The 21,022-nt window shown below is 37.9% G+C and overlaps 1 protein-coding gene across 3 annotated transcripts in view; it reads left to right on the forward strand.

Moving 5' to 3' along the window:
- Positions 1–21,022, forward strand: part of LTBP1 (latent transforming growth factor beta binding protein 1) — a 186,466-nt gene that overhangs the window by 57,571 nt on the left and 107,873 nt on the right. Inside the window, exon 5 of one of the 3 annotated variants that reach the window (XM_058802013.1) lies at positions 7,375–7,542. In XM_058802013.1, coding sequence (XP_058657996.1) covers positions 7,375–7,542 — 168 coding nt within the window. Of the gene's footprint in view, positions 1–7,241; positions 7,543–21,022 lie in introns of those variants that run through there. The other 2 variants (XM_058802014.1, XM_058802015.1) reach the window with 2 other exon arrangements.

Here is a 21,022-nt window from a genome sequence, read left to right on the forward strand (position 1 = left end):
ACTTGTTTGTACTTGTGACTGTTACAGAAAGATTAAGACTTATATTTTGCATGATTTTTAGATGGGCAAGATTTGAATGCAGGAGATTTTACTCCAGTGCTCAGAGCAGACTAAGAGTTGAGTTTGGTCCTGCTGAGGTTGTTCTTTATTTGCAAAGGGATGTTCTATATTTGTTTCACTGAGATGGTATCTGTATCAACAGATCAGAAAGGGATTTGGTAGATGTGTGCCCCTTTGGCCTAGCCTGCAGATTGGTTCTGGGTATGAAGTATCAGTGCATTGTTGGAAGACAAAAATAAAATAAAATCATAGAAGCATTTTATGTAAAGCTTTGTTAAGTAATTCTGCTGGTCTCCCCACCATTGATCAGACTTCAGCTGCAGTAAAGTGTGGTTTTGGACAGGGTTTGTGAAGAAAGATGAGGACCCAGTGACTGGTATCAAAAGCAAAACAAAAAAGATGTAGATGTGCAAAATACAGGCTGTTAAACGGTATGTTTAGAGGGTTTTGGTCTGGTCAAAATGAGACTGAGGAAGATTGATGGCAGTGTCTTCAAGTTTGTTAGAAAATGATCCACAGAGGAATAATGTTTTGGTAAAGTTTGCTGTAGATGAAGCAGGGCAATAGCTTGAGTTGCTACAGGGGAAACGTGGGTTAGGTATTAGGAATACCTTTACAATAGGAGAGGCTGAAGTGTTGGAATAAATTCTTTGGGGGGAGGCTGTGGAATCTGCATAATAGAAGGGGTTTGAGGATAGTCTGTCTGGACAAACCTTTTGTTTAATGTTGCTGTTTTATCCTGGGAAAATGCAGATGGCGAGATTAAGTGATCTCTCAGAATCTCTTACAGCACTTTCTGTGCCTTTTAAAGCCTGTATTTCTTTCAATGTGTAATCAAAAACTTAGGGAAGATCTGCCTCTGGTCTATATGTCAATCTAGTGTGTCTTTGTCTTTTTATTTTTTCTCTTTCTGTTAGGTTTTTTTGTTTGTTTCTTCATTAGCTCCTAGCATTATAAATCTTCTAGATGATTCTATTTCTAAGTTGTATGACAGCTAAGTTCAACTGATCTTTGGAAACTAGGTTTTTATTGGTTGTTTAAGTTTTTTTATTTTATTTTCAATTGATGACTAAGTGATGACAAGACAGAACATCCTCATATTGTCAAAAGTGTAAAAGGTCATTTGACAGTAGTTCTAAGAGCTTAACTATCTTACTTGTGCCATTGATTTTTATGCGATGTCATCTTTCCTTTTAGCTGAACAAGCATGTTTAGTGTAAGGACTAAACCAGGTGGATTGGTGAAATAACTGGGAGACACCTTTTTTAGGAAATAAGTAATTTCCTTCTGCTTCTTTTGGTGTTTTTTTCTATGTTTGTTTTTGTTTTCTGTGTCAGCATTTAGCTAAGAAAAAAGAGAGGGTGTTGGTCATCTAACAATTTAAAATGCTGAATGTATTAGCTGCTTAAAAGCTAATTTGGTTTGATTTTGGATGATTCAATTTTAAATGCTCTCCTCATGCATCATGATTATAATTTGAAAATGTGAAATAGCCTGAAATAATCCATTCTTATTGTGAAGAGAATGTAATTTTAAAATTAGAGCCTTCAGGTCTGATGACACACTGTGTAGATAAACATATGAAACCATACTGGGATCAGTGCAGAAGTAGAATGTCATGAAAAGAGAGTAATGTATATCATTACTGGAGGCACTGATGGAATGTCGATAGTTCTGCTAGTTCTGTTTCCTTAGGAGATTTGTCTCAGGATATTTGTCATAAGTGAAGGCATGTACCTGTGTATTCAGCTGGTAGAAGCCACTGCTTGTGATTTTTTTAAAATTGTGAATCCTTTTGGTTAGATCACCGTGAAGCACAAAACCGTCACACAAATAACATCAGTATTTTTGACACATGAAAAGATTTTATTCTCTTTGCCCCCTTGTCCTATGTAGCTAACTATTTAACTGAATACCAGTCCTGCTTTCACTAGTGTTGCTAGCTCATTGTTTTCCTGCAGAACAGGGACACACCACAAATCACCTGAGCTCCACTGTGACTGTTGAACACTGTCAGAATGTTGGAGCTGTGAGAGCAGCCATAAACCCAAGGAAAAGAAGTGTTTATAGAAATTTTTCTAGGAAGAAACAAAGTCTGAGTTGCATTGCACAGCTACTCAGGAGGTTGAGGAGGAATCCTTCCCCTGACACAATTCTTTCCAGGCATGGCTGTGTAAGCTGTTGTGGCCACCTGAACATAAAACCTGCCACCTGCACTGTCTTAGCTACTTCACCTTTTTTACTAATGCAGGGGGGAAAAATTTGTCATAATGGATGGTGGGGGCAGAAAGGATTATATTAAGAAATCCTTTTGCTTGCATTTTCCAGTTCTCCTGCAGTTGTTGCTAAATCATAAATTTATCACAGCAGGGGTTTGCTGTGTTCATGATATTATATCATAGTGACTTACGGAGATGGAAAAAAACCTCATACATATCATGCCAACTTTCAACTAAAATCCCAGCACTTCACCCAAACATCTTTTTTTTTTTTTTTTTTAAACTGGCTCAAGAGTTTTACAGATTTTGGAAGTTATGGGTACATTCTTCCACTGATGTCTTTTGACAAATGTATCACAGGTATCACAAAACTCTGAAGTATAAGTGAGGCAGGATGAGGCGCTGTTGGCTGAATCTCATTGTGAGTTTGCTGTCTAGCTGCGGGATGAAGTTTTGTCCACTATTAGTCATCTTGATTGACCTGTCTTTATTAAACCAATAATCTGTCTCTAGTTTAGCCATTTGCTTCAGTATTTTTGCTATTTATTTGGTGTTTGCATCTTCTACTTTTGTTTTTTTTCATTAGGCTTGTTTGTTTATCTGGTCTCATATTTGTATTTTTTCAGTCTGCTGTTATACTTAGGAGCATAGTGAGGTGTTTCACTTCCACATGTTTAAAATTGATCTAGAAGAGTTGGATTTACATCTGTCTGTATATATATAGAAAAAAATTATTCCAGGTGTGTTGTTGTAGCACTATCTTTTTTTTTTCCAAAAAGGGATTTGAGGTAATCTAAGTTGCAGATTTTGTTATGCCTGTGTCACAGTGGCATCATCAGTGGAGGTACTGGAGTTTCAAGAAAATACTCTGTATGCTTCCTTAAAAAAATACTGTCCTTTAAAAGGAGCTAGTTCAAAGTGAGAAGAGGTCAAGGCTGTAGCAGTACTGGTCCCTTCCTAGTGAAATTGTGGAGTTTAGCATTAATACTGCCAAGTCAGCTAACAGATATTGAAGGATAGTTTCTCATTTAGAATTCAATTTTCCTCTTTGGAGAAGAGGAAGTGGGGGGGGGGGGGAATACAGAAGAGGAGATTCAAGGAAGTCCAAGAGCCTAAATTTGAAGTTTCTGCTAAAAGTTTCCTTTCAGGAGAAGAGCTTGTGATCTTTTTTTCAACTTGAATCTGCCTAATCTGCTTGCTTAATCTGTATTAAGGTCCCTAAGCCTCAGAATCTGTGAGGATAGTACTGTTTACTTCTCTGTAACTGCAGAAAAGAATGGTAGTGACATCTCTGCCTTGAATCACCTCGTCAAATGCTGATCAGTTTTTAAGCTCAGAGCCCGTAATTAGCTTTGTATCCGTCCTAAATGTCTTCAAAAGAATTGAAGTTAAAAGCTGTGGTCTGCTAGGGAGGGAGAACAAGCTATGTGTTTTTACAGTCTTCATAAATCTAAGAAAGATGGAGAAAATCTTCCCATGTCTAAAGTATATGAAGGTGTCTTATTTCTGTCTCTTTGCAACTATCAAAACAGGAATATCTGAGAATTTGCTTTATTGCAGAATAACTAGCAGACAGCTAGATAAACACATCATGTGATGGTTCACCAACCAGCTTGACAGGTCAAGCACAAAGGGTTGTAGTAAATGGGGTTACATCAGCCTGGTCACTGGTAACTACTGAGTGTCTTATAGGGCTACATTTTAGGGTCAGTGCTCTTCAATGTAGTTTTGGGTGCCACAATATAAGAAGCCAATAGAGCAGTTGGGCAGTGTCCAGAGAAGGGCCATGAAAACAGGAAGGGCCTTGAGAAGCCTTAAGGGGAGCAGCTGAGGGCACTGGGTCTGTTCAGCCTGGAGGAGACTGAGGGCAGAGCTCACTGCAGTTACAGCTTCCTTGTGAGGGGAACAGGAGGGGCAGGCACTGATCTCTGCTCTGGGGTGACAGTGACAGGACCCAAGGGAATGGCCTGAAGCTGTGTAAGGAGAAGTTTAGGCTCGATATTAGGAAAAGGTTCTTCACCCAGAGGGTGAGTGGGCACACTGCAACAGCTCCCCAGGGAAATGGTCACAGCAGCAGCTTGACAGGGTTCGAGAAGTATTTGGATAAAGCTCTCAAGGATACAGTGTGACTTATGAGCTCGTCCTGTGCAGGGCCAGGAACTGGACTCTGAACCTTCTAACTCAGAAGATTCTATGAAAAACTTTGCTGAATAATCATTTGAGTATTTGTAGGGACTAGAGCTTCCATCATGTTGTTTTGAAGACTTCTTCCTGAAAAACTCCATTTAAACATTGTTTTACTCTTTACCTCTCTAGGTATTGATCTGTGTTTTTGAAAGTACAGTTTGACTACTAGTACTCCCAAACTTAGATACTAGTGTTTTCTCATCCAAAAGCATTGAAAAGCAAATATTACAATTTCTGTTGACTCTCACATGAAGGCATCTCTTTTACTAGAATAATTGTGCTACAGGATTTTCTGGTAAAATCTATACTAGGTGATAAAAATTATGTTAAAATTTTTGTTGCTGGGAACACTATGCCCAGGTGTTCTTATTATAGCTCAGCACTCCACATAGTACAAAATACTGTGAAGGAGAATTAAATGATGAGTTAATGTCATCTTTACTATTTCAAAAACATAGTTATGGGCCTTAGACTGGGTGTGCACGCAATCTATTGCACTTTAAGTTGGGTCACATCCAGAAGAGCTGCTTGGGTTCACGAATAGCACATTTTATTGAATGCAACACATAGGGATGTTTCGTCTGGACTGCTGGTGCCAAATGCATTAACTGCAGAGTAGGTGTATTTAGCACTAACAGCACTATTGTCTTCATGAGCTTCATGTCCCAAGCCAACACTCAGCAGAGCTCAGGGGACAAGACTTACTGAAAGGTGTCCCTCTGGGGGGGCTGAGGACAACAAACCTGTCAGTCTGTCCCTGCACAATTTCATGTTGAATTCTCATCTCCTGGGGAGACAGAAAATGGCAGCACTTCCTATAACTCGCTAACCACAGTTGTGCCAGGTGCTGTGGTGGGACTATGGTCAAACCTTCTGTTAATGGGGACACGTTGTACAGAATATTTCTCAGTAGGAAGTGTACTTTTGTGGGTGTCAGGTGGAAGAATCTGACCCTCATGGACTCCACTTTTCTCCCATGCCATAGCAAAACAAACCATGTGGCTATTCAGTTTCTGTGCTTTGTCTCCATCTCTTATTGAGCTCTGCGTTTTCTGCCCTTCCAGCACTGACAAAGCTGAGTTATTTTATTTTTTTTTTCAGCTAAGCCAGAAATCTTGTCTGGGTCCCCCAATACTGGTTTCTACAGTGTAGGCAGGACTGACTTTTCTGACTCAACTATCCCTGTTTTTTTAATTAGATCACATCCTAAAGGAAAAGTATTGCTAAAACGTCTGAAAATATAATACATAAAATGGACTGTTTTCTAGGAAAATATATATATATATATATAAAACTATGCAAGTAAAATACAAAGATGGCAATCTTGCTTTTGAAGCTATACTTTTAAAAACCAAAGTTTCAAATTTCTACCCTCAGCAGTTCATAGATCCCTTATATCTGTTTAAGGTGTATTCATTTTTGTAAGAAATGTGTGGCATCTTAGAATCCAAGACATCTTCTAAATCACAATATTAGCCTTTGCTCGAAGTATTTTATTCTTGTATCTGTCAGGGCTCTTCCTTTTCCAGGCATTGTTTATGGAGAATAAGGTGGGAGCATCTGTAATACAGCTGCTGTTCAAATAGAGCAATGCCTTTACTGTAGACAAAACAATCAGCACAATTGCTTAAATTTATTTGTTTATGAAGAGCCAGAAATAAGGAGGTTTTATATTCTTTCGAAATAGGAAGATTTGTAAGATTTTTCTTAATATTTTCAAAAAAGTGTTTGTCTGGAAAGTATTTCATGAACTAGGTTAGGCAGCTATCCAGACACTTTTTTTTATTTCTATTACATCAGGAAGAAGGAGATTCTTCTCTTTCTGTGCATCATATCTTGGCATTCTTAAGTTTGATATAAAAGTACTTATTAATAGTTTCCACAAAGATGCTATGATATATTTTCAAGAACTTGCTGAATTTATTAGTAGTATGCAGAGGACAAAATGTTTTCTTTTTAGACAATTGCAAATTGAATCTGTTCTTTTCACCATTTTTCCTAATAAGTAGTTTTAATACAGCTTTTTGTCTTCAGCTGTTAGATGTAGGATCAAATACATCTGGCTTTACATATAATTCTGTGACAGGAAATTCTTATAACTAGCTTAATAACAAATTAGTGCTTGTGCAGCCTTTATTACATTCAAGTTTTTTAAAATGACTATGGGGAAGTATATAAAAAAGGAGAATCTAGCCATTTTTTATCTTTGATCTCAGTACTTTAAAGTACTGATACTTCTCACTCTTTTCTCTGAGCTATTCATTACTAAGACAAAGGCTGACAGTAGAGCTCAGTCTATAATATGCAAATTCTTGTGGAAAAACAGTGCCAAAAAACTGTGAAGAAAAAATGGGTCCAGGCAGCTGTGTCACAAGGTTTGACCACTTCAGGCTGGGGTGCCAGGAGATTTGAGACAGATGTTTTCAGACATGCCGCATGCCTAAAACGTTTCCAGGGGTTGAGCTACAAATAGTGACTTAATAAGTGCAGAAACAGGAAAAGTATGTAGGAGTACACAAGAGTTTATTCACCTCGAGGTGCAGAGCCAGCTCTTTACATTACATCTGCCTGTCAGGGTCGGCTATTTAAGCTGTCATGCCCTTGGTATTGCTCTTTGTCTGCCTGTGAATAAAGTGCAGCATTGTGATTACTAATCCCACTCCAGTGACTTGACTTTAAATGTGGTTTTGGAGCAGATCCCGGAGTTCTGTTTGCTAAGCTTCCTACTCCTGTTTCAGAGACACCACTGGAGATCTATGAGAGAGCACTGCAGACTGCCCTCCTCCTGTAGACCTGTCGCCTTCCCCCCTGGCGCCTTTTTTTTTTTTCCCAAAACCTTTTTGAAGGAAATCAATGGATACCAAAGTGATCTGTTTCTTTTTCTTTTTTTCTTTGCCTCCGCTGACAGTGGGAAATCACACTGGTCGCATCAAGGTGGTATTTACACCCAGCATCTGTAAAGTGACTTGTACCAAAGGCAACTGTCAGAACAACTGTGAGAAGGGAAATACAACCACCCTGATCAGTGAAAACGGCCATGCTGCTGACACTCTGACAGCCACCAACTTCCGAGTAGGTAAGTACCCTGAAACTCTGTCTGTCCTTAGCTGTCCTCTCTTGACTAACAGAGGGAGGAGATGTTTTGTTATTAATACCACTTGTGCATCTGTTGCTCTTTGTTTGGAGGGCTCTGCTGAGTAGGAACCATTGTATGCTAGACAAACTTTCTGGTGTCCTTCAGAAATGTTCCCAGAAGTTCCTTTTGTGCATGAGAAAAAAAGCTCCCATGTTTTTCATCTGAATTTTCAGCTGCAGGGATGCAACATGCTAAGCTGAAGCTTTCTGTAAAATTCCTCCCTCAGAGTTTGTGTTAGTGAATACGGAAAATGACAGATTACACATAAAGTTGTGTTTCCTGTTTTTTACGTGTTTAATATGTATCAAATGCACATATAACCTAGTGAACAGCTAACAGTGACTCTGTCTTCAAAAATTTGTTCAGAGCTCCTTAAAACTACAGCCCTTCTTAAATATGCAGTAGCTTAAAGCTTTTCTTACTGCTGACAGTAAGTCGGGTTTCATATTTGGCATTTTTAGAAACTGAAATAATGTTAAGCCTAATTAAAAGTACTGAAGCCAGTAATTTCTTTGTTAATGTTTATTCTTTTTGCTTGCTCAGTAAGAGTATCAACAGAATGCCAGGCTAAATCCTACAACTCTTTGACTCTGTTGAAACAAATCCTGAAAGCTACCTAGGACAATGATTAGCATATTTTAACTGTATACTAAATAGTATTTGTGTGCAATTGTTTTAGCTTGTAAGTTAAGATATACAGATATATGGGTTCATACCTGAACACTTCAAATTTGTCATTTCACATAGGATACCTTGAGCTGCTATTGGAAAGTATTTTTTTTGTTATCCTAGATAACAAATGAAATATCATAGTGTTGTTTTCTGGAAAAAAGAAAATTGTGAATTTCTAGTCAAAGAATGCCAAATATGAACACTGTAATTTTAGTCTCTGTCTAGAATAAACATAGAGTTCAGGCAGTGCTGGGGCTGGCCAATATTGCCGTTTTTCAAGTGCAGTGTATTTCATGCTCTGAGGGTGGGGGGAAGCCATTTGAAATTACTATTCTTTTCTTCTGGACAGATGATACAAAGAGCAGTTTCCTCTTTTAACACTCCTGCTAGACTGTCAGGCTGTGGGGGAAAGCCATTGAAGTTACTAACTCGTTCCTCCGTAGTATGCATATTTGTAAAAATGCATGTGTTTTGGACTAATAGTAAAACCAGTGTTTTAAAACAAGAATAGAGCAAATTTTGGGGTTGGTTTGTGGTCGTTTGGATGCACAAAAAAAGAAAAAGTATTTTGCAAAAAGAATAGTAAATCTTGTACTTTTAATTTGTGTTTACTGCCAGTGCAGAATTTTACCAAGGTTTTGGCAAGAACCCCAGCTAAATAAGTTTTTTGTTTAATTTTCGGACTAGCATGAAAGGATAGGGTTATTCTTCCTCCTTTTCATTTGACCTAATTTTTCTATTGAAATTATGAAATGCTGAGAACAGGCAGTCATGTAATTTGTCTGCTATGTAAATCTGTGCTGTAACATGACCTTCTCTCAAATACTTGAAAACTTGGAGAGTGGAAATTGACCTGTGAAGACGTGTTCCCCACCTTCCTTCCTGGCCCCAGGCCACGCAGCTCTGGTGTGCTGGCTACAATGGGCTGCTAGAAACATCCAACAAAAGCAGCCTATTGTAGTACTCGATGGAAAGATAAGGGAGTCTTCTGTTGAAAAATGTGTAAAAGCAAGTTGCTACACATGGATAAGGATTTTTAGCTTGCCTGTTAGCTATTTTCACTAATACATTTAAAAGACAAGAAGTGTTTAGTGCAGCTCTAGGTATTGTCATTTTCACAGAAGAATAAGAAGGTCTGAACTAGCACTTGAAGGCTCTCCAAATAAAAATAAAAATGCTGCATGAACTTCTTAATAACTAGAGAAGAGGAATCCTTTACCTGTAGATTGAATTCTTTCACCAGTCACAGTTTTCAGAAGCTTTTGAATCAGATTTTAAAATACATACTACTGAAATAATTTTTCATATCTGTTCTCTACCTAGTGCCTTTCACTAGCTTAGGCTTGTCCTGATACCTCCTGACACATAAAGCAGAAGTAATTTGTGTCTTCCAAGATCATTAACTTTTGTTATATTTTTAGCAGCTGAATTATGTTTAACTTGTTTAAAATTTATAATTTTGCTTTGAAGTCCCTGTTCTAAACTTCTTTACTTAATGTTAATCCAAAATGTGTGGAAATTCTTATTTAGATGACTTGGTATTTAAAAATGCAACCATGAAACAAAATGTCATGTCAGGAAATACATATTTAAAGAAGTGAACAGCACTTTTTCAGTTTGGTTTTTAAAAAATATTTCTGCTTCCTAAAACCAGAGAAAATAGTCACATGCTCTATTTGGAAAAGTTTAAAATACATTTCTGTTGCAGGAGCAGCATTCTAGTACACAAGACTGAGTTCAGGTTCTCAGATGACAGAGTAGTTAGACATCAGTTTGCTTTGTTCTTAATAATAAATTATTTCTAATAATGAGCCAGAGTAAAATCGTTTGTTACTCTTCAACTTTATGCTGAACTTTGTAAGCACGGCAGTTTCAGAGAGAGTAAGTTGCAATACCTGTACTACAGCTACTCAAGCTTTGTCATGGAATATTTCAGATTCTTAAAATGTGCTCAGTTTGTCAGTTCAGCTGAAGTTTGGTAGCAGAGAGCCCAGGCAAGGAACAAGTCCTGTTTCCTGAAAATTTTATACAATATGGATAAGGCATTAAAAACAAAAACCTACAACAAGTGATGGACTGAGGGGATTGCTGCTTTTCAGGTAGCTGAGATTTTTGGCTGTGGTGAAGAATAGCTCCTAGCACAGCAATTTAAGGTGATGAAAGCTTGGAATTTAAAAGGAATGACCTCTTTGATTGCCAGGCTGCTTCAGAGAAACGTTGGGGTTTTTTGCAGTTTCATTTTGTGAATGGGATATGTTACAATTAAACTAACCAACCTCCAGTATTTCATTGGCTTGGAGAATGAATGCATTTAATCTGAGTGGAAACTTCTGCTGAATACATGGATCTTATTATTCTGTTGGATTGATCCATGTGCAGTTTGTATGGTATTTCAGTCCTGACATATCTACTGAGGCTTGTAAAACAGAGTTGATATGTGTGCACAGGCAAGGAGGGGAATAGAGTAGCACATGAGTTTTCTGTCTCTCTCAGTGTTGAAGTTACTCAGTGAGGTGTCCTGTTTCTACTCAAAATTATTCCACATTCCAATTTTGAAACGACTTCTCTTCCTGTAAGGAGTGGGAGGACAATGACTAATTTGTAACTGTAAAATGAAGCAATAAGGAATTAGTAAATGCCCAATTTCATATTTTCATGCCTTCCCCCCCACCCCCCATTGTGTAGATTTATTTAATTATAGGTTTACATTCTATTTTTTCCCAAAGGATCTGTGCTTCATTCATTGAACATGAATGAAGGAATGACAGAACTTAGTAAAGGAAGTAGTCATTTAATACTTAGGTTACTTAGGTTCATATTCACTGTTTGTTTGCAGCCCTGCATCTCATTTGAAGCTATTCATTCAAACTGGTATAAATGAGAAGTCAAAGTTGCATGCTTGCCAGTGAAAGTGCATATCTTTCTGTAAAAATTTTGTGTCTGAGCACTTGGCATTATCTGTGTCAAATAAGGAGACAGAATCATAGAATTATAGAAGGGTTTAGGTTAGAAGGGACCTTTAAAATCTTAAAGTTCCAACCCCAGCCAAGGGCAGGGACACCTTCCACTAGACCAGGTTGCCCAAAGCCCCATCCAGCTTGGCCTAGAACATTTCCAGGGATGGGACATCCACAGCTTCTCTGGGCTACCTGTACCAGGGCCTCACCACCCTCAGAGTAAAATATTTCTTCCCCTGTCTTATCTAAATCTACCCTCTTTCAATTTAAAGCCACTCCCCCTTGCCCTGTCCATGCCCATGTAAAAAAAGTCCCTCTCCAGCTCTCTTGTAGGCCCCTTTAGATGCTGGAAGGTTGCTGTGAGGTCACCTTGAAGCCTTCTCCAGGTGAACATGGTGTCTTAAGTAAAAATGTGTCTGCTCCTTCATATTTAATAATAAATTCTGAAACTTTCAGCATGGATCACAGTGGATATTACTGGATATTCCATACTCTATTACAATAATGCTCAAATTATGTTGCCTCTTGAATTTTGGCACTTCTCCTATTATAACTTTCTATCAAAAAATTGTCCAGCTTTACTGTGTTGACTCTGTGTAAATGTTTTTAGATAATGAAGATTGTCCAGAAGTTTCAAATTACGTATAGACTGAAACTTCCAAGAAGCAGCAGAAGCATTTTGCTCAAATTTTATTTGGTCTTCTGTTGAAAGCAGTGAAAGAAATTTTGACCAATATATTTTAAAACAATAGGTTATTCAAAGAAAATTTAGTAAGAAGACCCACTATGTAATTATTATTCTAGCAGAATTTCCTATCTAGGAAAGAGTTTTGTAAGCATAATTATTTAGAATTTAAAGCAGTTATTTTACAGAATGTTGACAGAATTCCTGAATTTTGTTGAGACCTATGAGATCATGAATTACTGTTAGTGTTGTAGAAGTTAGCATTGCATTTTCTCCAAGCACTTCAGGCATTATTGAAGAGTAGTGTTGCTTAAAAATTGCAGTTGCATGCAAGCAAGGCGCCCCTTCGGCAAGCCAGCCAGCTGCCTTTATCTGTACTTTACACATGAAAGAAGGTCCAAGAGAACTGATTGGTATTTTCTTGCCACCATTTGGTATTAAAGTTGTCAATTCTTTGTTCCTTATGATACATACTGCACGGGTCCTGCTACACTGAAGAGGAACTGTAAGACTGATATTTGAGCAGGATTTTCTAGTATTTTTTGGTAAAAAGGAATGTTTTAAATAGTATTGGAAAGCTAATTTGATGACATGTAAAGGCATATGAAAGACCAACATCTTGTGGAAGTGCTTGTGTTGATTTATTGGAATTTACCATCACAGTCTCTTCTGGCAGTTTGTGAGGTACACACTGTTAAGTTTTTTACCCATCACATTTTGCTCTTTGGTTTTGCTGGGTTTAGTAAGAGTTGCTAGAAAGGTAACATGTTAGAAGAGACACTTTCTTCTCTGTTTTGAAGTGATGTTTGCTATTTGGTGAGTGATGTCAGCCTGTGTAGGTAACTCATCATATCTGACCTATGTAACTCTGCCCCAGCAAAACACTGTTCCTGTGGCTTCATCTGAGACACAGCAGATAAACATGGGGAGGATTTAAAATAGTTGCAAATGTGTCACGCAGAGATTTTTAAAATTTCTTTTCTTAACATAAGTGAGAAGTCATTTTACTTCAATTTTTAAAAATTCTTTTATTTTCAATTTTATGTGTTCCATCAGACAACCGAATTGAAGAGAAGCTTATTTCTGGAATAACTACATAGCTCAAGAACAGCATATGATGTAATTCAGGGTTTTTTTAAAGTAAATAATCTCTTTAGTAAATATTCTTCACACAAGAGTGAAGTGCTACTTTGAAATATTCTTGAGTTTTGTACTTGAACTTGCAAATATGAAGAAGTTGTGATGCAAGAACTTTATTATTCCTTTAGTATTATCAGTTTTGTCCTTTTACTGTCTCTGGTAGCTACCTTGTAGCCTTATTTGGTAAAAGCTTTGTTTCTTCTGTTCTTGCAGTCATTCAAATTTGTGCCTCATCAGGCTTTGTTGGCTTACTGCCGGATGAAATACAATTTCCTTTAATATGCACATGAAAACTTCTGAATTCTTGGACAACTTGGCTAAAAGAATAACTTTTTTAACTTTCTTCAACAGTAGTCAAAGAAGTTGGTCAATCTGCCAGTGTATGTGTCTCAGGAAAAAAAAATGAAAAGGACATTAGGATTTATCCACTGCTTTATCTGGTAATTTGAAATTCAATGTGTACAAATGATGACTATGCTGGAAATATTCTTGCAGCAAGATTGTAATAGCTGTAGGCCAAGTATTTTTCCTCAGACAGTGAACTGAGTAGCTAAAATAATGACAATGGTGGGATTATTATTATTATAAATTATTCTATGCCTTATGGAAGATAGTAGAAAAAAGGTATTTCCTAGCCTGAAGAGCCACTGTAAAATTATTTGGGAGGAACCAATTATGACCACGAATTCAAAATACTTTTTTTCTTCCAGTCTCCCTTTGTTCTACAAATAAATCTGAGCTCACAACAGAATGAATTAATTTACTTACAGTCCAGGTGATATAGTATAGGCTTTTCTAATCTGAGATACTCGTGCACTACAATTCTATCCTGTAATGTAAGTGTACCATCCTATAGGCTGAGCAAAGCTCAGGGTTTTAATGCATTTTCAATTATAGGCCTCCAGTACTCAAGTTACTAAGAAAAATTGTATTTTAACGATTTTGTTGGTTTTGATATCCACATCTGTTCAAAAAGAATTATTTCTTTCCCCCATTTATTTATCAGAACTTGTCATCAAGAAATAGTTCTGGTTTCTGCCATAGAATTTACAGCATCTGTGAGGTCTTTCTTCATAATCTTAAAGTAATTATTCAAAATTGACATCTTTACCTCAGATTCCAGTGGAGGCCAGATGCTAATTGATAGAAAGGAGATTGTTCAGTCAGATGATTTTAATGAGGTTGAACTCATACAGGTCTGTTAGCAATTTGTTTCTGCTTCCTTGCTCACCTTAAAGACTTCACACCATCAACATGATGCAAAAGTCCATCTGCTCTCAGAGTACTCCCCAAACTGTCTATTACAGAGAACACAGTTTTGGATGTGCTGTCATAGGAAAAACCACAAATGGAAATGGTACAAAATCCACACCTGCAGCCATTCAAAAACATGTGGAGTATGTTTCTCTCAAAGTTAAAGCAAAACAGAACACAAAGTTAAAATGCATAATGTTTTATTTTACTGTGTATGGTTTTAATTTATAGAGATTATTTTATGTACATCTGACTTGAAGTACTGTAAAAAGAGAACTGAGTGCATTTATTTGAATGATTACATTGTTGCATATTCATATAGACACACTCCCTAGTACAGCTATAACTATGTTATTGCTAAACTAAATGTCTTTGCACACACCTCACTGAAGATCAAGTATATGCCAACTTTGGCTTAAAAAAGAAATTGCCTCTAAATTATGCAAGTACAGGAAAAAGAGTCTGAAAATTTTCTCTACTTGTTAAAATAGGCATTTATCATTAACAGGTTTCTTAGCAAAAGAGTTTGTATTTAATATGTCCTTCTGGGCTTAGCACAGTCAGAAGGAAGCAAGCAGCTCTCACTGCTCTGTTGATCACAGTCTTTCCCCATTCAGCCTTTCTACTGCTTGTTCTGGTTTGTTATTCTGCTCCAGATAATTCTCATCTCTGTGCCTATGTAGTCTGTGTAGTGCTCACCTATCCATTCCACCTGTAATTCCACCTTAGATTTGAGTATCTCTGTATTGAGAGTCCTGTTTTGTTGAGGCGCTGGGATTCCTGGGTTTTTCTTTTGGAACGTGAACTTTATCTTCATGATGTACACACTTGAATTCAGTGAGTTTTCTATGTATCCATAAAAACATGTTAAGATGGTGGACCATGAACTTTCAACCAGGGATTTGTGAATGTGAATCAAGTTGAAGTCTATGGGAGATGCAAACTTTTATTTTTTGCCCACTAATCTCTTACAAAGTCTTGAGGGATGCTGGTCAATGAAAAGAAAGAAAATTGGATATTTTCTGATTGCACAAGAAGAGGATTGAGTTTTAAGAACCCAAACAGAGTATTTCTCATCTATATTTTATTCATCCAAACAACTTGTTGATTTCTCATTTTGGTTGTATTTTCAGTTTAATTTAAAGATGTTAAGATTAAATCAAATTTTTTGACATTACTCAGGTATTTCAAGTTTAGAGAAACTTTTAGCAGCTGTTCATATCATAATTTAGAAATTAGTTCCTTGAATTCTCCCTTAGAAGGGCTGCCTTTGTACATAGGATGTATATGGCAGTGGTCCCCAAATGATTCTACATTCCTATCAGTAAAATATTTTTGAGCACTCTCTCCAATATGTATTTATTTTTAAATTATATACACCCACTATTGTATATATCATCTATTTGTCCATTTTAAACCATAGGCAAAATAGGAAGTAAAAATGGATGAGAAAAAGACTAAGTGAACTCTTTTGAGAATTCATTGTATTTATTAATGGCACAAAACATAGTTCCTTCCTGCATCCCAGTGCATTTTCTGGCACACTGTGTGGGATGAGCACACCCTGCTTTGGAAACTGCTGGCATAGGTAAACAGGGGAGACCAGCTTCATAACATAAGCTGTAATACTGCCTTTCTGCAGTGAATGTGTCCATTGTACCTCTCTTATTTATTGTTTGAATGCATTAAATTCAGACTCTTATGTTAGTTACTATGAATGTAGGTGCTAGAACATCTTCTGTCTAACCAGAGTTATGCAGAAAGCCTTTTGTGACAAGGGGGAAGAGGGATTTTTTTTGTACTTGTATGCATTTCAGCGCACAGGGTTGGGTACAACATTGAAGTGTGAAGCTTCTCAATGAGGTTGTGCACAGCTCAGGGGAATTTTGTGCATGGTTAAGTTGCTTAGAACTGGACCTGACCAGCATTGATTGTGTTTAGGTTTGCACAACTTGTGCAACAATTTATACAACTATTTTGGTTATAAGAACCACAATGGGTGGTGAAGTTGTCGTTTTTTAAAATGAATTTCCAACTGTACATTCTCTGCAGAGTAACCTTTATCCTTCCTATTCACTAGCAGTGACTTTTCTCCTTTCCTCTCTCAGAATTCCAGGATTTGAGTCTCTAGCTTTTCACTGGTCTCCAATGACCTAATTTATGACTCAAACTCTGAACAATATCCCTCCCATTCTCACATTGTGTCACCACTGCAAGGTCAACTCCCTAGAAAACTTTCCAATTTCTTGTGATGTAGCCAGTGCCAGAAAATCATAGCCTGTTTTTCATGTTTTTTAACTCTTCCATGAATGCCTGGATTATGACCTGCTATTGGTATGCTAATGAATATCCATTTTAAAGAGTCTGTTCTTATTTTATTCTTGTAGATGTTTTTACACCAAAATGAACATTGTGGTAATGCTACAGTAATCAGAGACCAGTCTCTTGATGTTTGGAAATTTTTGTAATGACTATGGTTTCTGTGGCTTTTCTTTTTCTATTTTAAACCTAATTTTGTTATTGGGGATGTCTTCTTGTATGGTGGGATGCAGTGGATTAGTGTTCATAGACCATTTGGGTCTAAGTTTGGGGGTTCATCTGGCTCACCAAACCATACCAAGCTAGCTCAGCGAAGAGCCTACTTGTGAGTGGGTGATGAGATGCACCTGTAGGGCAGGTTGGCTTCTGGATGTCCTTACTGGGCTGCTGGGCCAGCCTGTCTTCACTGTCAGACCAGGAAACCTCAGAGAACAGCACTCCTAACTTGTGTGGCTCAAGAAGGCACAAAAGGTTAAATAGGAATGAATCTCAGCTGTTGTGGTTTAACCCCAGCCAGCAGCCAGTAACCACACAGCCACTCACTTCCTCATCAGTGGGACTGGGGAGAGAATCGGGAGGGTAAAAGCTGGAAAACTCTTAAACTGAGATGAAGGACTTTAATAGAGAAAGCAGAAAGCCATGCATGCAAGCAATGTAAAACTAGGAATTAATTCACTGCTTCCCACGGGCAGGCAGGTGTTCAGTCACTCCCAAGAAAGCAGGACTTCATCACATGTTGTAACAGTGACTTAGGAAGACAAATACCATCATCCCGAATGTCCCTCCCTTCCTCCTCCTCCCCAGCTTTTTGCACTGAGCATGATGCTATATGGTCCAGAATATCCCTCTGGTCATTTGGGGTCTCCAATCCTGGCTGTGTCTCCTCTCAGTTTCCTGTGCATCCCCAGACTCTTTGCCTATGTGGAAGTGTGCGAAGAAGAAAAGGCCTTGGCTCTGTGTAAGCTCTGCTCAGCAATAACTATATCTACATTGTCAACACTATGGTCAGCACAAACCCAAACCACAACCCCATACCAGACACTGTGAAGAAAATTAACTTTAGCATGTCAGCTTAAATATCCATTATTCAGATGCCAGAAATTGTAAGAATGCTGATGTCCCTGGCCAGTGTCAGCTTTACTACTTCTGTGGTCTTCAGAGCCATTGCATAACAGAGGCATGGCCAGTGTTTCTCAGAAGGTGTTGCTGTTGTGTCTGATGATAATCAAGTAGTCAGATGTCTAGGAGGAGCTCTTTTCTCTGCCTTTTGCTGCTGGCTGTTACTCCATGTGAGAGTCCAGTCTGCTTTTTGGAAATAGCCTAATAGGACAATAGGTGTCAGAGCAGAGAAATCAGCTCACTGATGTCTTCAGACTGTAGCAGTGCATGAGCAATGGCCACCCAGTGTCATTATGGTCAAATTGCTCATTAATCCTGGTGTCCTTAAAGGTGGGTAGGGCTGCTCAGCTGGCACCTGAAGGGAAGAATATAGTCTGGAAGGATCCTGTAGCAATAAAGATGCTTGTTGCTCATTTTTACCTGTCCTTCTCTTGAATTCTCGTTCTATTGAAAATGGGTATGTTTCAGCAGCATTAAGTAATACATATTGGTATTAAACATGCTCAGGCACATGAAACACTCTACCAAAGGGTAAGCCTTAAAAACCCTGGGAATGTAGGAAGGGTGGTTTTCAGCTGATACCATGCACTTGATGTCAGTATTCCTACTTTGATGATGGCAACTAAGAAGTTATTCAGGACTGCTTAAATTGATACCTGTAAAGTTTTTATACTGCAGCATGGTTGTTTTAAGCAAGGGTGCAAACTTGTTACCCTTTCAAAGCCAGCCTTTTCTAGTTATTTTATTTCTGAGAAAAATAATACACTAGAAATCCAAAAAAGTGTCTGGAATGGCTTTTTTTGTATGTGTTAGTATCATTCTCAAAGGTCTGACCCTGGCTGTTTGTAAGGCATTAATTCCTGATAAACAGCAACTGGTGGGGGTTTTTGTTTTTCTTAGTATGAGTCTAAGCCTAACTGTTGTGATATTCTCAGTACATCAGGGTGATGTCCAATAAAGTCAATAAATTTGACCATTTATGATTAGTGTAGGAGTGACAAAGATGACTCCTTAGCAGTGTCTCCTTTCATGTCAAAATAGTGTCTGAATCATCTCAGATATTGAGAATATTAGAAGCAGAGTTAGCAAGGATTGACTAAGCATCATGCCTGTTAGTAAGAATCCTCCTGTCAATCATTTTGCAACTACCATAATTTTTGCTATACCCTTTCTATATTGAGTAAGCACAGCTTTAGGCCATTTTCTGTGCCACAGCATACATTGAATTTTTCTGATAGTATATTTGAATATTCTAAGACTGTTTTTCATCCATGCTGTTATTTCCAGACTGTAACAATAAGAGTTTTATTGGAAGCTGTTGGTCAGATGGTGATCATGTCAGGCACCTACACAACAGGTGTAGGACACATCTGAGGATAGTTGGCTTATCACATGAGTTTGGGAAGATGTGATACAGGGCCAATGAGACTCCCATCCCACTGGGACCCACAATGAGAGATGAATGAAATACCTGGGGACACATTGGATGTCTCTTGGTTGAATTTTTGTGTACGCATCTTCAAGCTGTGTACTTGAAGATGTACATCCAGCTTTTCTTCCTGAGTTGTTTTAAAGCAGTGAGTTTAAAGTGGAGGAACACAGATAAGTAGTACAGTGAAATTATCTGGTGCATGTTCATTCTGGATTTCTTGCTGATCATGATGTTCACTCAAAAGTATCTCTATAACATATTGCAGCCTTGTCCTTTATGATCTGAACTTGCTCCCCAAATTTCAGTATCAGGATGTTCCGTAGTTGACAGTGTAGCCTCCATTAGCTCCAGAATGAAATAGCACCACAAAGCTTGCTTATTTGGGCAGTAATTTGGTTAAATAGCAGTATTTATGATCCTATTCCCAAGTGGGGGTGCATTACTTTTTTTTTAAGATCTCTTGGTAACATCAGTTTAAAAATAAGGCAGATTCTAATGAAGTCAGTAGCCATGTTAATTTGCAATAGCTGTGAACCCAGTTTAGGAGCTGTGTATTTTTTTATCATACAATTAGGTTTGAGCTGTGTTCCTGTTCAAAGTTTTTCCCTGCAGTGTTGCAGATTTTACCTCTTTCCAGAAGAAACCTCTCAAGTGCCTTCAGTATCATGGTCATGTAACTAGGCCAGTCACAGGAGCAGGGCATCACTTCACTGTTTTTAGTGGTGTGACAGAGGTGTTTCAGTATTTTAGGAGCAGAAAAAGTCATATCTGGTGCTGGAGCTCTTGCTGTCAGATCTACTTTTTAAAATTGCTTTTCCTTGTTGCAATGGAATGTTTAATATTAAAAGGCAAAATATAAACATTAGGATAAATTCAGAAATGAATGCAGATGTATTATAGTCTTAAGACCACTTAAAGATTTTCTTTTCTCCCTTTGCATCCCCAAGCACAAGTTTGTGATATCAAGAGTATCTGAATCCTACTAAAGTAATGAAATAATTTATTTATTTTTTAACTTGCAACTTCTTTACATAATACCTCTGAATTACAGCCAGAAATCTGAAGAGAAAAGAGTTTAGGATCGATTAGTTAGAAAGTTGGGGTACCACTAGTTAAGAAAAAAAGGGAGAAAAGGTAGGGAAGAGTCTAAACCAGAGAGATAGCATCACTGCTGTAGTTCACCTCTGTGCATTTTGTCAGTTACTGTAGGAGTTGCTGCAGTTAGAAAGTGGAAGTAAGTTTAGAGCAATTGTGCAGATCCCTCTGTGGCACCTCTGGGCTTCAACTTTTACCTAAAGCTTGTGGTGTTTCAGAGCACTGTGTTATAAGAATGTTGCATATGGCAGTGTGACAATTTGCACTCAGTAGGTCTGCGTAGGAGTCCTGTGCTTTATGTGTGCTTAGTAACAGGCTGGATGAAAGATGCCCAAACAGCTGGGGGGCATGTAGTAATGCTGGATAACTGCAGTACTCAGAGACAAAATTATTCTGCTCTTTGTGATGCATCCAGTGGAAATACTGTAATCTACATGGGCAGTTCAAGGTTTTCCTTGGCAAGCCTAGTGGTGTGATTGAATAGTGCTTACGCTTGAATTGTTGATAGCATGTAAGTAGAAAAGGCAAAGAGTGATGAGGGAAACTCATATGTTCCCTGGGGTGTAAAAGAAAAGGAATTTAGAGAGTCTGATGAGGAACATTTCAAAACCCATCTTCATTTTCTCTAACACTGGTTACAGGAAGGGAGTTTCCTTCCATCCTAAGGACTTGTTTGGGTAAGCATGGGCTATTTTTAAAGGATTAGGAGGCTTTAGGTGCTTGGAATTTGTTTTGTTACATATTGTT

This window comes from Ammospiza caudacuta, chromosome 3 (genome assembly GCF_027887145.1).
Source record: "Ammospiza caudacuta isolate bAmmCau1 chromosome 3, bAmmCau1.pri, whole genome shotgun sequence".
In the NCBI taxonomy this organism is placed as follows: domain Eukaryota; kingdom Metazoa; phylum Chordata; class Aves; order Passeriformes; family Passerellidae; genus Ammospiza; species Ammospiza caudacuta.